Below are 16192 nucleotides of genomic sequence, written 5' to 3'. Positions count from 1 at the left end.
TTTTATGCTTATTTTCTTTAATACGGAGTAATATTTTTTTTTTATAATTTTTAAATTTGACATTTTGTATTTAATAAAATAATTTTTAAAATATAAATTTTATTTACCTAAATCAAATAATACATCATATTAAACTCTAAATAACTTGAGTTTAATTAATGAAATCAGTATATAAAATATGACAAAAGGGAATACTAGTTAGTAGTTACATAAAGTAAAAGAGAATTTGTTTGGTGTCAAGCTACTAGCTCAGATTGTTGAAGTAAAGCCACAATACTAAATATTTGATATACTTTTGTTTATTTTACTATTTATTTTTATTTTTGCTACAACAAAATGTATATATGGTACAACCACACGTATAACGAGTTGTACTGGTACAATTAATATTAGAAAAAGTGTTATACAATTCACTACACTTATGTGTTTGTACTAAGTACAATCTGACACTTGTATTGATTATTAACACCTTAATTTTTCTTTTGAAAGTATATAAGAGAGAAAATGTAACTCATAATAGAAAATATAATACCAAGTTCATTGAATTGTTTATAGTGCACACCATGGTAGAATATTGGTTTTGAACTTTTGATAGGTTGGTTACTAGTGGTCCGGCATTCAGCCTCGACCCAAGCGATTGGTCTTATTTCAAGTAGTCGGCTCACACCTATTTCAGTCAGGATTCTAAGCTGTGTTTGGTCAATTTTAGAAGGGAAAATAGTAATGATTTGTTATCAAGTTTGAAGGATTACTTTCCTTTAAGTTGTTAGACAATCAACATATAACGAGTATGCATGATTTATAGGATTTACTTTCTTAATTTAGGCTAAGTATCAAAATTAATTTTGAACTATATAAATACTTAAACAAAATACTTATTTGGTTCTAGTCTCTTGTTTCTAACCGATAATGTTGACTAGCTGTTAATGGGTTAGTACATGAAACCAACATATTTAGTTGCTTAATATGGACCATAATCACCATATAATGGCCACTTAATCTTGAAATTTAATAATTAGGATGTCATCTTGTTGCTAAGTATAGTAATTACCCATTAGTAGCAGGAACAACAACATTTCTTGCAGCTTTTGCACGTGATAGCACGATTGGGAGTAGAGCATGATTATTGAGAAAACAATGATGATAAAGAACATGGTTAATATCATCAAATTTATATTAACACTACTATGTAGTATGATGACACCTCTTTATTCAATCTCAAATGGGTGGTCACAGGATCGAACCCCGGTGGTTATACTACCTTGTAAAGACTAAAAAATCATGAGTATTTAAAAAAAAAATATTAGCAATATAATTTAGTAAAATATGTAAATTTAAAAATAAATTAATTTCTTTTAAATTTATATTTTTAAGAAATCTGGGAGGTTGAAAGAATGATGAATTAGAAAATTTGAATCCAAATTAAAGTTGAAGTCTTAAAGGTCAAGTAATTAACATTAAACAACTTAGGAAATGAGTTTAAAGAAACTATTCATATTTCAATTAGGATTGCAAAAGGTCTTTCCCCATTTCAACAAGATTTACTTTCATTTTTGTATACTGATATTACAATTGGTAGATGTTTTTCTACAATTGTGTAAACTAGTCATTTTAAAGCTTATATCTTAAATTTGTTATAGTGAATTTAAATAGGGAGTTTTGCCCCGACTAGAAAGTTTATAACCAGTGTATGGAATATGTTGTTTCTCCTCATTTTTGTGATCCGGTGTTTATGCCTCTGTCCCTGTCTCATTTTTTATTTTATTTTTTTCATTAATTTCTTACTGATTATGTGGGTGTTGGAATGATTGTTGTAAACTTGTAATATATATACCAAAGTTTATGAGTTCGAATTTTATTGTTAGAGTGCGTTTTCTTAATATAAATAAGTCAAAAATATTACAAAAACCAATCTTGATGTTGAATCCCTAGTGAGAAGTAGCACAATGCAAGTGTCATCTTACTGAGGATAATGCATGCATTGAGTTATGAAAATGGCAGAAAGTCAAAAGGCAATGCTGACTTTTTTCTGAGTGGAAGATACTATTTTAAGCAGGCCTCAGATATTGTCTGTTGCTGCAAGATAGTGGCTTTATAGTCGGCGAGCATATACAAGACTCGTGCTATAGTTGTTTGTTTTAGTGAAAGCCATTGTCTCTACGCAGCCACCTTTGATTCAATATAGATGTACACCAACTGTTTCATTTTTTGTAGTTCCTTAACTCCATCCCTTTTGATGTGACAAAACATGATTGAAAGTTTAAACATTCATCTATAAACTCATTAATTTCATTTCGTCAAGTCGCATAAGACGTGTGCACAACAATGCAACGATCATTGCTTTAACATGCACCGTGTACTACTTTTGAAAGTATTTTATGCCTAGGTCCCTGGTCCAAACATTATGGTTACTACTATTAGGACTTGCATATCCACCTCTTTTTTTGAACTAGGGTTGCTTTTTGCATGTTGTGACTTCATGTTTTTTGCGCTATTCTTGATAGCTTTTTTTTTGGGTGACGTGAGAAATCCGAAATCACTATCCAAAGGATTACAATGATGTAAATCAGTCTAAGTTGTCTATAGTTGATCGGTTCAAACCAAGAAGGTCAGTACTGGGAGTCAAACTTAAAACTGTGGTTACCAAGTAACAACCTTACCAACATGGCTGATGTATATCCCCGATTCTTGATTCTGTTGTTTGGTTAATTAGCTTGTTACTTTTGTTAGAATATACCCTGTATTTGTTGTACATAACATTTTTTGTTATATAATCTCTCTACCCTAGTTTGATTAACCTGAAGTTATATACAATTTAATTTTTTATAATTATTAAGTTTAGTATTAATATGTAAAATTTATATGTTTAGAAACTAGATTAAAAGTACTATTAAGGAAAAAAAATAAAAAAGGTTTTGTAAATGGCTATGTACATTGTTTAGTTATGATTAGTAGAAAGAAATATAATTATTGAAAATGTGAATTCACATGAAAACATTAATCAATGCTTAGGGTGGAGGATGATATTCCAAGAGAAGAGGCAAATGTTGCAGTGGTATCACCAGTAAGGTATCGCTTGAGGCGATTCAAGTCATCTGCTGCATCAAGCATTGTAGGCCTTGTGGAGGGAGAGTCTTGTGTGCACAGCATCCCAACCTCAAACAGCTCTCTTATGGCAACTTCCCACATCTTCATCACTTCAGGTGACTGGTCTTTCAGAGCTCTCATCAATGAAGAGTCCACTATTTCCATCTGCCTGTAATGCTCACTTTTCACATACTCGTGTAGGCTTAAGCTTCTCCCAAATGTGTCATCAGTTGGTTTCTTTCTTGTCACCATCTCCAGAACCAACACCCCAAAGCTGTATACATCTCCTTTTGTAGATGTGCTTGATCCAAATCCATACTCTGCATTAAGTGGCAGTTTTGGTCATTTTTGTTAATATTCTGTTAGATTTTAGACTGAAATCAATAAAACACTTAAGTGGATAGGGTAAACATGAAAGGATTAGGGTGTGCATGACCCTTGCCGGCAAAGGAGGTAAACCAGCCTAGGTCGTCATAGCTGACTGGTCTGGCTCAAACCAAGAAGGCCAATAGACTGCTTCTCCTGCTGAGAATGAACTTGTAACCTTGTGGTTACCAAGTCAACAACCTGATTAACTTGGCTAAGGTTGCCCGTTTCCTATTAAACTTTTCCATTATATTTTATGACTTTCATGTTTGCAGTAGGTTGGAGGAAAGTGTACCTGGTGCAATGTATCCAATAGAGCCACATAACATATTTGCAGTAGAATTCCCCAGTTTCTGATCAGCATTGCCTGATCCAGTAGTTGTCATGACTAGCTTAGATATACCGAAATCGGAGACTAATGCTGTCATGTCCTCATTGAGAAGAACATTGCTAGGCTTTAGATCACAGTGTATGACTTTGACAGGAGAATGGTGGTGTAGGTAAGCTAGCCCTTCTGCAATGTCACTGCAAATGTTCACCCTCTGCATTAAGCTCAAGTCAGAGGATCCCGAGTGTGGGTGGGGGTATAAACGGCTGTCTAAGCTCCCATTTGCCATGTAGGGAAGAACAAGAGCCTTGAAATCGGGTAGACTACAGGCTGTTATGATTCTTATCAGATTTCTGTGTCGAATCCTCCTTAGTACTTGGCATTCTCTGTTAAAGCTCTTCACGGAATTGCCAGTCTGCATACTTAGCACCTTGACAGCTATTGGCGTTCCATCTGGAAGAACTCCCTTGTACACACATCCATAGCTTCCTGTTCCAATCAAGTGGCTCTCATCAAATCCTCCGGTGGCATCTGACAGTTCTTTATATGGTATTCTTGGGATATTGCATATCGACTCGAGTGGCAATTTCTTCTCTGCTTCAGGCTGCTGGCTTGATGAAAGCATACGTTTCAAGAGCCTGCAGCCAATTAAACAGCATATTGTTGAGAGGAAAACTGATGCTGATATGATAAAGACGCGATATCCTCCCTTTGTCTGGCAAGCAGGGATACCAGGAATATGCCCACAGAGATGTTGGTTACCCAGGAATGATAAATTTGTGGCAGAATCAAAGATGCCTCCACTAGGAATCACCCCATCAAGGTCATTGGATGAGAGGTTCAGAAATGTGAGGGTGTGGACCTTATTCAAGCTTGTTGGTATCGTTCCAGACAAATTGTTTCCTGACACATCAAAAACTTCAAGGTTCCTCATCTCACCCAAGGATTCTGGAAGATGCCCTTCTAGATTGTTGGCTGATAGGTTTAGCTTTGTCAAGGCAATGCAGTTTGAAATCTGATAAAATATACTTCCGCTGAGGCGATTTGAAGACAGATCAATCTCCTGGACATTTTCCAGCTTGCTTAGCTCAATAGGCAAAGACCCATTAAGCTGGTTATGTGAAAGATTCAGGAAAATTCGAAGCTCCCGCATTTCTGATATCTCCGGGGGAATGCTTCCTGTCAGTCTATTAAAAGAGAGGTCTACTCTGTACAGGCCTTTGCATTTCCCCAAACTTTTAGGAATATGTCCTGAGAGAAGGTTGTTGTTGAGGAACAAAGAATTTATCGAATTCCCTAGACTTTGAGGGATGCTTCCAGATAACCTGTTATTTGAAAGATCTAACACACCTAGATGAGACAACTGCCCTAAAGCTTCTGGGATATCACCTGTCAGCATGTTGTGAGACAAGTAAAGCTGCTCCAAGCTTGCCATTTTGCTTATTTCTGTTGTAATGGTGCCATTCAGAAGATTTGCTGTCAAGTTCAAGAGCGTAAGGTTCGAAAATCTGCCAAAATCATGAGGAATAGATCCAATTATCTGGTTGTCCTGCAGCTGCAAAGTTTCCAGAGTCGCGCCAACTCTTGCAAGGGAACTAGATAACCTTCCTCCAAGACCCATACTGCTCAGTTCCAGCTCCGCTAATCGACTGCAGTTCGATAGAGCAGTAAAGAATGGCTCAAGATCAGTGTTCAGATCATGACTCACCATAGCATTATTTGATAAGTGAAGGAACCATAACTTATGCAGCTTCGATACGATTACTGAAGGCAATTCACCAGACAGATGGTTGTTCTCCACATCCAAATTAATCATGTCTGAGGCATTGGTCAAAGAGTAAGGGATTTCTCCTGTCAGTTGGTTATCATACAAATTAAGGGTCCATAATTCTGGGCAGTTTCCTATTTCTGATGGAATGTTCCCTGTGAGGAGGTTGTCTGAGAAGTCGACGTTGTACAGTAAGGTGCAGTTGGTGAAGACAGAATGTGGAATAGTTCCACTGAACTTATTCCCCCTAAGACTGATGAGTAAAAGTTTGGACAGGAAAGACAGAGAAGCTGGAATTGAGCCATACAAACTGTTGTTATCAAGCCTTAGATCGCGAAGGTGCTGAAGGAAAGAAATCTCGGGTGGGATGATGCCAAAGAGATGGTTGTCAGCGAGCTGGAGGACGCGAAGTTGTGTGAGATTCGAAATGAAGGGAGAGAGGAGGCCGACGAGGTCAGAGGCATTGAGGTTGATCAGCATCACGCGGTGATGAAACCTGCCACAGCTCACACCGGTGAAGTTGCAGACATCATTGCCCTCATTCCAGCTCTCAAGCCTTGAATGAGGATCGACAAGTATCGCCCTTCTGAATGCTAGGAGTGCAGCTTTGTCAGTGAGGAGAGAGTGATGGTAGGTCGAGAGAGCGTCGCCAAATGCCATGGCCATATGCAAGAGGAGCAGGAAGAGGTATGTTAGTCCCTTGAAAGCCATATGATTACTTCTCATTATGCTTGATGAGGAGGGGCTTGTGAACAGCTAATAAAACTCAAGAAGACACTTTCATTTCATACACTCATGCTGCTGTGTGTGTGGATCATTGATGTTTGATGAATGAGTTTATGTGAGTGAAGGTGGGAAGAGATTTTTTCAAGTGAACAGTTGAATTAGGCTATGATTTGTGGGGGGAACAAAACAGCTGCTGATGACTTATGATGAGTGAATAGATTTCAACTAACACCGCACCCCCCACCTTTGGATGCAAACAGGTTGCTAAAATTTGGCTACTCTACCTCATTGTATACGGTTTGAGTACTCAAAATGAGTACATATAGTATATTACAGAGTAGTATATATACTTCCCGAATCTGATTCAAGTAGTATCTTTGAGTAACTGCTACCTGAATCTAGGAAAATGAAATTAAAAAACATAACAACATTGTCAAATGAAACTAAAGTGTAATTAAAATTGAAAAAGGGATCGTGAGTCTTGAACGCAAGAGATTCCTAAAAGGTTTCTACTTAGTTTTAAGTCCAATTACTTATTAGGCGTGCATCATACACAATTAAAGATAGCAAGATTAAAAAAATTAAGTTAAGAAAAAGAATCAGGGACAACAATTGTTCACGCAGTTCTAGAGTAAACTCTCCTACATTTGCGGGGCAACTCATGTCAGTTCAATCCACTAGATGATCACAAAAAATTACAGGGGTTGGTAAGACATAACCATACACAAAATGGCCCTGCCAATTAAGCCATCTCCAACCAAGGCACCAAAACACCAAAACACCAAAAAATTTGGTGTGAAAGGGCTCCAATCAACACTGCAAAACACCAAAAATTTGGTGCTGCACTGTTCATCCGCACCATTTTTGGTGTATATATTTAATTTCCATTTTGCCCATCTTTTGTACTTTATCTTTATCTTATTCTATAATTACTTTTGTATCCTTTTTGTTTTTTATATATTTACATATTTTGTTAAATATTTAAACAAAAATTGTATATTATTAAAAACAAATTATATCATTTGAAAGATCTCATTAAAACGTTTAAAACAAGATTAATATTGAATATAATTTAATTGAAAAAAAAATTGCACAAACCATAATTAAATTTTAATTAATTAAATACAACTATATGTTAAATAATAAAAGTATAAATATAAACTTTTTGTGAGAATATAAATTATTTTAGTGTACGAATAAAATTTGGTGTAAATAGGTTGGAGATGAAAAAAATTTAGTGTAAGAATATGCTGGAAATATTCTTTTTGGTGCAAAATTTAGTGTTTTGGGTTGGAGATGGTCTTACACCAACTCAATCTTCATCATCTACATTGAGTGGGTTCGTGCATGCCAAATGATCACTTCTAGCTTCAACAATTTATCATCAAACCTTCACCAATAACCTCTTTTACAGACACTCTTCCTTTGCTGTTCAAACAATCCTTAATACGAAATAATATAGAATAAACCAAAGATAATACTCCGTAATAAATGGATTACTAATGCTGCAAAGCTTAAGTATGGCTTTTGTAGGGAGGAAAAATAGAAAGAATCAATTCATATAATAATTGTCCTTGGAATGCAGCACTTGTTTTTCTCACTTTCGAAATGCTAGGAATAATTAGAATTTCAAAGCAATTATTGTCCAATGTTTAGAGTAATTGGCCGTACTTTCAAGAGCTTCAAATGTTTCATTTTATAGCCAAAATAAACTAACCAATTTGACTAGTATTGTGCTGCCCAGTTTCCTCAATTCGATGTCTTTCCTTCATTCAAGAATATATCCCTTTTTTTTTTTTTTTTGAGTACTTCAAGAATATACCCTTAATACATGTTATACATACCATAATTTAGTTAGAGAAAATCGCCCCTCCTAGAATGTGCGTTGACTTAGGTACAGAACCTTCTGAAGTAGATTCAGAAAGTAATTCAGAACCTAATACGGTCTAATAAAATAACTTATGTTTTGACAAATAATTTAGTCATGATAAAATATGTATTATTTGTACATTAAAAAAATGACATATACTTCGTGATTCACATTACTACATAGACCATAATCCACAATAAAATTTTTCGAATCTAAGGACACCAATCGTAACTTGAAAACAACGGGCTAGTCAGATAAGACTGAAAAAGTACAGTGCCAGAGTAAAAATCATATTAGCCTGAGAACTCTACTATTTGCTTATTCGATGCATGATGAAAAACTACATTTAACTAATCCTATATATATATATATATATATATATATATATATATATATATATATATAGGGATGAGTTCTGGTGTGGAAACTTGCTCAGGTGCGAATGTGCATTTAGATTTGAGCTGTTGATCAAATCTAGATCAACGGCTCAAATCTTTGAAAAAAAAAACACAAGTATAACAATTAGTACTCAAACTTACTAAATCTTGTACTCAATTCTATCCTGAATTCTATACTTAATCTTGTACTCTGGTGTTACTTTCTTTCACCCTTCCTTCAACAACTGACGAATCTTAAGCATATAAATCACGCACCTTAAGAAGGAAAACCACGCACCTATAGAAGTAAAACCACGCACCTAAAGCTTTAGTCCAACGCAATTAATTTTTCACAACTGACGCACCTTAAGCACATAAACCACGCATCTTAAGAAGTAAAACAACGCACCTAAAACTTTAGACCGACTGACCTTAAGTTTCATCAAAATACGCACCTTAAGTTATCAACTAAAGAACTGACACACCTTATACACAGAAACCACGCACCTTAAGAAGGAAAGCCACATACCTTAAGTACAAAACCTACGCACCTTAAGCACAAAACTTATGCGCCTTAAGTTCTCAACTGCATAAGTGACAGACATAAAGCACAGAAACCACGCACCTAAATAAGGAACACGACGCACCTTAAGCACAAGATCTACGCACCTTAAGTTTGACCCATACGCAAAATGACTAAATTGCCGCCGCGTTTGTTTTTTAAATGTTATGTTGTTAATCCTAGACGTTGATTTTGGTAAGATCAATGGTTCTCCTCTCACCGCACAACCGCATCTAAAAAGATCAACCGCACGCGAACTGAATTACACACACACACACACACCATTTTAACCTAATAGTGCAAGTAATTTACCTTTTCACATTGGTGCACCTAATGACAATGTTATGTGCACTAATATTGTTTCTCAGCATATATTATATTGTTTTACTTGTAATACATTTTAATTGCACTTAGGTGTACTCTATGAAATTGCTACTTGCACTTTTAAAACAAATTACTTGCACTTCAAAGTTCGAATTACTTACAAAAAGTAACAGTATTTTTCTTTTAAAAAGTGTTTATGATCCGTTAGAATTGGACAGATGGACGGCTGCGATAGATTCTCATTCCTCTCCTAGGCACGTGGTCCTCACCTGATCCGTCTTTATATATATATATATAAAATTATTTGAAGATGCACTTTTAATTTTTAATGAAAACAAATATTATTATCCATAATAAATTTTTTAAAAATGGATTGAACATATTTGGTATTGTGTTTAAAAAAATGGACTTAGCTTTTAGCAGATGTAAATAGTTTTTCTTTTAATTTCTTCTATTAGAATTGGATTTTAATATCGATACCATAATAACTAAAATAAATTTTTTTTGTTGACAATAAGATGATGTATATATTCTACATCAAATAAGATGCAAATAATAAACAAAACTCTTTTACAAAAAAAGTAAAATATTCATTTAAATAAAGAAGTTAAAATAAATAGAGAATAAAATTTCTAACAAGAAAATCATACTCCCTTTTGTCTCATTTTGTATGCCATGTTTACTATTTATTGGTCAAACTAATTCTTTCTTCATTACTTATTTTCTTTAGTAACTTTTAATTAATTTTATTTTTTGTGTTTATTAATATTTTTAATGTAGTTTCTAAATATATAAATTTTATATACTAATACTAAATTTAATATTATAAAAATTAAATTAAAAATAACTTTAGTCAAGCCTCGTTAATTGAACCAGACAAACAAAATGGGACAAAGAAAGTATTAAAATAGATACACATTATTCATTAATTAAAAATTATTATTAAACAATATTCATAAAAATTACAAATACACACATGTATGCATATACATTTTACATAATAAGGGCACACTTGACAAAAGAAAAAATATTGAGAGTAAACTTGGTTCGAAATTATAAATATACAATACAAAGAACACCAAAAGAAATTATTTAATGCCACTTGTATGAGTTATATCACTAAGGCCATGTTTGGTTCGCATGAAAAAGTTTTCCATGGGAAGTAGGTTCCCATAAATCAAAGAAATTGGTCTTTTCCAAGGTTTGGTTGATTGGAATTTGTTTTCCAATGGAAGTATAGTTCTGCATTTCTCAGGAAAACAAAATCTGTGGGGAAAGGTGGTTTTTTTTTTTCCGTTGCAGGTGGGAAGAAAAATTCTGGTTTTAGGACTAATTTACCCATGTACTTCTCTCTTAATTACATACATATAAATGGCAAATCTAGGGTTATTTCTTGCTTCCTTCTACCGTTTCCTCATTCTCTTTTCTTTCGGCCGTTTATTGATTTCTTCTCTGTTCTTCCCATCGGTGCCTTCTTCTTTCTTCTCGCGTCTTTCTTCCTCTTTTATCAACACCATAGTCCATAGTTCAAGCACTATAGCCATTTTACCGTAGCAAGAGCCTTGGGTAAGTGATTTCTTCTAACATCTTTGTTTTTCTTTTTTAATTCCACTTTGTATTTTATTTGTGGATAGATTAAAGATTACTTGGTTAAAGATTGCTTAAAATACTTAGGTGAGCAGAATCTGTGTTGTTTGTTTATTTGCTTAAATATATATATATTTGTGTATGTAATGTGTATTTATATACTGTACGTACAGTATGTATATATGAAGTATGCTTTTATTTGTGAAAGTAGAATTAATTGGATTTTGATGTGTGTAGTGTTTTTGGTTAATTAAAAGCCAACGTCTGAAAGAAGGAAGGGATAAAAGCTAATTTGCAGTATTGTTAGGAAATCTGCAGTAGTGTACATACTGTACGTAATCTATGCATCTTGCTTCATACTATTTTATTTGGCCTAATTATGCACAAAATACCAATCCAATCATGTTTTTTTCCTAATTAATGCAGTCATGGCTCGTTTGGGTATAACTAGAATTGCTGAAAGAAGAAAAAGGATTGTGGCTGCTTTGACTGTTTTTTTAGAGATGTATACTGCTGTTAGTGCTTTAGTACTTTTAATGGCATCAACAACATCTCTCAATAGTTATAGGCCAAGCATTAAGCACTATTCTCTTGATAGTTATTACAAAAGAGAGTACGTTCAACGAATTTTGAATAATAACGAGTTATGCATTTCACTACTTAGGATGAATTTGCAAACTTTTTCCAAACTATGTGAAATGCTAGAGAGTTTAGGAGGATTAAAACCAACAAGGAACATGACTATTGGGGAACAAGTAGTAATCTTCTTACATATTCTTGCTCATCATGTTAAAAATCGAGTCATTCAATACAATTATGGAAGGTCAGGTGAGAGTATCAGTCGAGCGTTTCATAAAGTCCTGAATGCTATAATGCATTTGCAAGGTCATTTGTTTAGAACACCCGAACCCATTTCGGCAAATTGTACCGACAGTCGATGGAAGTGGTTTAAGGTACACTATCATCATAAATATTTTGATGTATTATATATATTGGGAGTTTTTGTTTTTAATTAAGGTTCATATTTCCTGTAGAATTGTTTAGGTGCTTTAGATGGGACCTTTATCAAGGTTAATGTGCCAAGTTCTGATAAGCCTAGATATCGAACTCGTAAGGGAGACATTGCAACAAATGTTTTAGGTGTGTGCACTCCTGATATGCAATTTGTATATGTTCTAAGTGGTTGGGAAGGATCAGTGGCTGATAGTCGAGTTCTTCGTGATGCAATTAGTAGGACACATGCATTGGAAGTGCCACATGGTAAGCTTTGTATAGGATTAAGTTTATTATTAAATAGATATTATCAACTAATTATGTCACTTATGTAGGTTGCTATTACCTAGTTGATGCTGGTTATACAAATTGTGAGGGGTTTCTAGCACCTTTTAGGGGACAAAGGTATCATTTGAATGAATGGCGTCATGGTTATCAACCAACAAGCCCGCAAGAATTTTTTAATATGAAACATGCAGCTGCTCGTAATGTGATTGAGAGGTGTTTTGGGTTATTAAAAATTAGATGGGGTATTCTTAGGAGCCCATCATATTACCCTATAAAGACACACAATCGCATTATTATAGCATGTTGTTTGCTCCACAACCTTATTAGACAAGTGATGCAAGTCGATCCTATGGAAAGTGAACTTGATGCGTTTGATACGGTTGAAGGTGAAACGAATTCAATAAATACAGTTGATCCATCTGATGCTTGGACTAATTGGCGAATGGAATTAGCAAATCAAATGTTCAATCAATGGAATAATTAGGAGTCTGATTTTTTATTATCTTTTATGAGCTTGTTGTCTCAATTTTATTTGATGTAAAACTCTATGTTTGTCAAAAATTTGAACTACTCCATGACATTTGCTTATGTTGAAATTGTTATGACATTTAATTATGTTTCCTTTCAAGTTTAGCACATAATTATATTTCCTTTCAAGTTTAGCACATAATTATGGCAACTGCTGACACGGGTAGCTCAAAAGTAAAGAACAGAAGGTGGACTCATGAAGAAGATGCTATGTTGGTTTCTTGCATGGTTGATTTGCATAATATGGGAACAAAAAAGTCTGATACTGGATTTAAAGCTGGCTATTTGAGTGAGTTAGAGAAAATGCTTACAACTAAATTACCTAACTCAAATATAAAAGGTAAACCACACATTGAGTCCAGAATTAAAACATTGAAGAAAGAATGGAGCATTGTCCATGATTTGTTCACAAATCATAATAGTGGATTTGGATGGGATGATGAAAGGAAGATGGTTACTGCTGAAGATGATGTTTGGGAGGCTTATTTAAGTGTATGTCCAAATTTGCTATATTCTTTTTTTTTTTTTACACTTTATACTCTCAATTCACTAATTGTTATTATATTTTTTTTTTTTTTTTTTTATAGAGTCATAAAGAAGCTGCGCAATATAGAAGGAAAACCTTTCCTTTTTATAATGAGTTTACTGATATTTATGGAAAAGATCGTGCTACTGGCAAAGATTCACAAACAGGTGCAGATATAGTTTATGAAATGGGTAATGCTGAAGCTGTTGAAGGCATTGGTGGAACAATGGAAGGTAGTCAAGATGACAATCCAGTTGAATTGCAAGACAATGATTTTTCGTTTGTCCCTACTCAATCATCTGGTGCTAGAGAGATGAGTTCAACAAAGAGGAAAAGGAAAAGAAGTGACACATGTGAACCTATTACTGCAGATTCTTTGCTTGGTGCTGCCATGATGTTGAGTGAGAAGTTGGAATCGGTAGGAGACAAAACCATGATGTTGAGTGAGAAGTTGGAATCGGTAGGAGACAAAATAAGTAAAAGTCTTGGAACTGAATTGACGGTAGGAGACAAAATAAGTAAAAGTCTTGGAACTGAATTGACTCTTGGAGACAAAATAAGTAAAAGTCTTGGAACTGAATTGACTCTTTAACAAAAAATTGAGCAATTAGAGGGTAAGTTGAGTGAGATTGAGGGGCTGGAATATGATGACAAGTTTATGGCTTTGATCAAGCTTCCTGAATATCCAAATCAAATGCTTGTATTTTTTAGTCTTGCAGCGGACCAAAGGCTTGAATGGGTGAAAAGGTTCCTTGCTACATATTGAACATGTTTGTGGTGAGGAGTCTTGCAACGGACCAAAGGCTGATGCATTGTTGTTTTTGTTGTCAAGTTAGAAAGTATCCTATTGTAAGTATGAAGCTGGCTATGTAAAAATATGATGTTAGCTTATTTTTTTGGAAACTAAAAAGGATGAACTTGTTAACTTGAATATCATGTGTATTTTGTAATATTTTGAAACTTGTTTGTTATAATATTATGGTATTCGGCAACATTAGTATAATGTGTATCTTAATTTTGTCTTGTTTATTTATTTATTTATTTTTTCTTATTCTTCTTTTTTCAAAGCATATTTAACACCCACTAATAATAATAATAATAATAATAATAATAATAATAATAATAATAGGGGCATTTAGGTCTTTATACACATTATTCCTTACCATTCTAAATCCAACCAAACAACAGAATTTATCTTCCCAGCAACTTCTTTTCCACCAACCAAACAACATAATTTATCTTCCTGGTAACTACTTTTCCACAGAATTTCACTTCCACTTCCCTTCAAATATTTTCCGCGAACCAAACGTGCCCTAATAGATTTTAAATTCCAGTTAAATATTAGTGTTAAAATAAAAGTCAAAAGAAAAATTGTGAAGGGTAAAATTGAAAGGAAAGTGTAAAGGAACAACACATATAACATGGAGAACAAATATTTAATACAACTTATACTATCAACACAATTTTCATTCTAGTATAGAACTAACATAATTGGTTCTTATTAAATTTTAGATAGATATATGCAATTTTCATAGCCATTGCAAGTCATTAACTAAAACTCCATGCTTTATAAGCATTATGTAAATGCAGTTGATGGGGGATAGACTAAGGCTCGGTGTTAAAAGCTCGGCGTGGACAAAAGAGGAGGCCAATGAAGAGGAAGAGAGGGCTTGAAAGAAGATATGATGACATGGCGAAGGTTGGTCGGTGATCGGTCGGTCGGTCGAGGGATCATAGAAAAGGTGACAAGGCAGTTGAAGATCTTAGACTGAGAGTAATTGAATATAACTATTGAAACGATTAATTACCATGGAAGAAAGGACGGGCTAGGGGATCAAGAAGAGAGCGAGTCGAACCGGACCGACCTAGAAGGGGCCGGGGTAGGAAAGGCGGTGCAAGATAGGCGGTTATGGAGGTTTCCTAAAGAGTTTGGCGGCGGAAAGCATGAGATACGGAAGGAAGGTCGAGATAGATTAGGAGAGTGCCTAAAATGTAATTAGGAAAGAATTTTTAAAGTAGTTTAGAAGTTTCCTAAGAGAGAAATCCCTCATAGCTTGTATAAATAGGGGTTCTAGGCCTCTAGAGAGGGATGGGAAATCTAGCACACTTATAAGCAATTCATTGTACTCAAAGGCAATTCGTAATCCAAAGAGAGCCGAAAGGTCACTCTAATTTTTGGACATTGTTAGTCAATTTTTCGGTGGTGTTGGCCTACTGTTCGACCATTCCGTGGGAGATAAAACAACATTGGCGCCGTCTGTGGGGATCGATCAAAAGGTTGTGTGGTTTTTAGCTGACTGAGACAGTAGGAGTTACGAAGCAATGGTGACTACTAGGAGTCGTCAAGGTCAGGGACAAGGAAGAACGCAAGCTCAAGTGCAAGCAAACGATACTGCTGGACAAACCGTTTCTCAGGGAAGGGACTTGCGAGAGCAGTTGTCTCGGCCCCGTAATGGCAACCTGCGAGAACAACTCAATCAATCTCGTGCTCAAAGTGGGCAAGGCAAGTGGAGGACCCCCCTGCTAACGGGGTCCGAGTCGAAGAGGCGCTCCCGCCTCCTATACCAGTCGCACCAGAACAACCCGAGCAACAAGGGATTCTAGGAGTGCTTACTCGGCTGGTAGAAGTCCACGAGTGAGAGGTGCGATTCCGTGAAAGAGAGGGGCCTCTAGTGGTTCAGCAAGCAAGGTCTGTTCGGCTGGTGGAGCAAGAAAGGTCGGCCGCTTCACACCGATCTCCGTTAAGATCGAGAGGACCGTGTCAATCCGTTTTCAACATGTTGACGAACCAAGAAATACAGGGTGATGAAGATCTGAGGGAGGTCACCCCTAACGAGCCTAGAAATAGGTGAGAGCGACAAT

At 35.2% G+C, this 16192-nt stretch overlaps 3 protein-coding genes across 6 annotated transcripts; 2 read left to right on the top strand and 1 right to left on the bottom strand.

Annotated features, from left to right (window-relative positions):
• Positions 1-2935: 2935 nt before the first annotated feature.
• Positions 2936-6343, bottom strand: LOC116011190 (putative leucine-rich repeat receptor-like serine/threonine-protein kinase At2g24130). The gene is made up of 2 exons (XM_031250721.1): positions 3749-6343; positions 2936-3407 (listed from the first exon to the last, which is right to left on the bottom strand). Exons 1-2 carry the CDS (start codon positions 6273-6275, stop codon positions 2998-3000), a joined length of 2937 nt encoding a protein of 978 aa, XP_031106581.1. The 5' UTR covers positions 6276-6343; the 3' UTR covers positions 2936-2997.
• Positions 6344-10861: 4518 nt separating this feature from the next.
• LOC116011052 (protein ALP1-like) lies at positions 10862-13518 on the top strand. Of its 4 annotated transcripts, none has more exons than XM_031250560.1 (5): positions 10862-10974; positions 11422-11948; positions 12030-12255; positions 12324-13296; positions 13392-13518. In XM_031250560.1, the coding sequence occupies exons 2-4, from the start codon at positions 11424-11426 to the stop codon at positions 12758-12760; spliced, it is 1188 nt and encodes a 395-aa protein (XP_031106420.1). In that variant the 5' UTR covers positions 10862-10974; positions 11422-11423; the 3' UTR covers positions 12761-13296; positions 13392-13518. The 4 variants fall into 4 exon arrangements, with proteins under 4 accessions (XP_031106420.1, XP_031106418.1, XP_031106419.1 ...); XM_031250558.1 differs by having other exon boundaries at positions 11233-11948; XM_031250559.1 differs by lacking the exon at positions 10862-10974 and adding an exon at positions 11111-11326.
• Positions 12949-15004, top strand: LOC116010932 (uncharacterized protein At2g29880-like). The gene is made up of 4 exons (XM_031250425.1): positions 12949-13296; positions 13392-13832; positions 13935-14030; positions 14921-15004. The coding sequence occupies exons 1-4, from the start codon at positions 12949-12951 to the stop codon at positions 15002-15004; spliced, it is 969 nt and encodes a 322-aa protein (XP_031106285.1).
• The last annotated feature ends 1188 nt before the right edge of the window (positions 15005-16192 follow it).

The sequence above is a fragment of the Ipomoea triloba genome, chromosome 2, assembly GCF_003576645.1.
Source record: "Ipomoea triloba cultivar NCNSP0323 chromosome 2, ASM357664v1".
Classification (NCBI taxonomy): Eukaryota; Viridiplantae; Streptophyta; class Magnoliopsida; order Solanales; family Convolvulaceae; genus Ipomoea; species Ipomoea triloba.
The sequence above is the reverse complement of the archived record's forward strand: the minus strand, read 5'-3'. Positions and strand labels throughout refer to the sequence as shown.

Bases quoted from the DNA above. Each gene is read 5' to 3' on its own strand.
- LOC116011190 (XM_031250721.1), bottom strand. From the start codon at position 6,275: ATGAGAAGTAATCATATGGCTTTCAAGGGACTAACATACCTCTTCCTG. The intron at 3,408-3,748 runs GTACACTTTCCT...CACTTAATGCAG, and splicing joins TATTGGATACATTGCACCAG to AGTATGGATTTGGATCAAGC.
- LOC116011052 (XM_031250560.1), top strand. From the start codon at position 11,424: ATGGCTCGTTTGGGTATAACTAGAATTGCTGAAAGAAGAAAAAGGATT. The intron at 11,949-12,029 runs GTACACTATCAT...TATTTCCTGTAG, and splicing joins GTCGATGGAAGTGGTTTAAG to AATTGTTTAGGTGCTTTAGA. The intron at 12,256-12,323 runs GTAAGCTTTGTA...TCACTTATGTAG, and splicing joins TGCATTGGAAGTGCCACATG to GTTGCTATTACCTAGTTGAT.
- LOC116010932 (XM_031250425.1), top strand. From the start codon at position 12,949: ATGGCAACTGCTGACACGGGTAGCTCAAAAGTAAAGAACAGAAGGTGG. The intron at 13,297-13,391 runs GTATGTCCAAAT...TTTTTTTTATAG, and splicing joins TTTGGGAGGCTTATTTAAGT to AGTCATAAAGAAGCTGCGCA. The intron at 14,031-14,920 runs GTATTTTTTAGT...ATGTAAATGCAG, and splicing joins AATATCCAAATCAAATGCTT to TTGATGGGGGATAGACTAAG.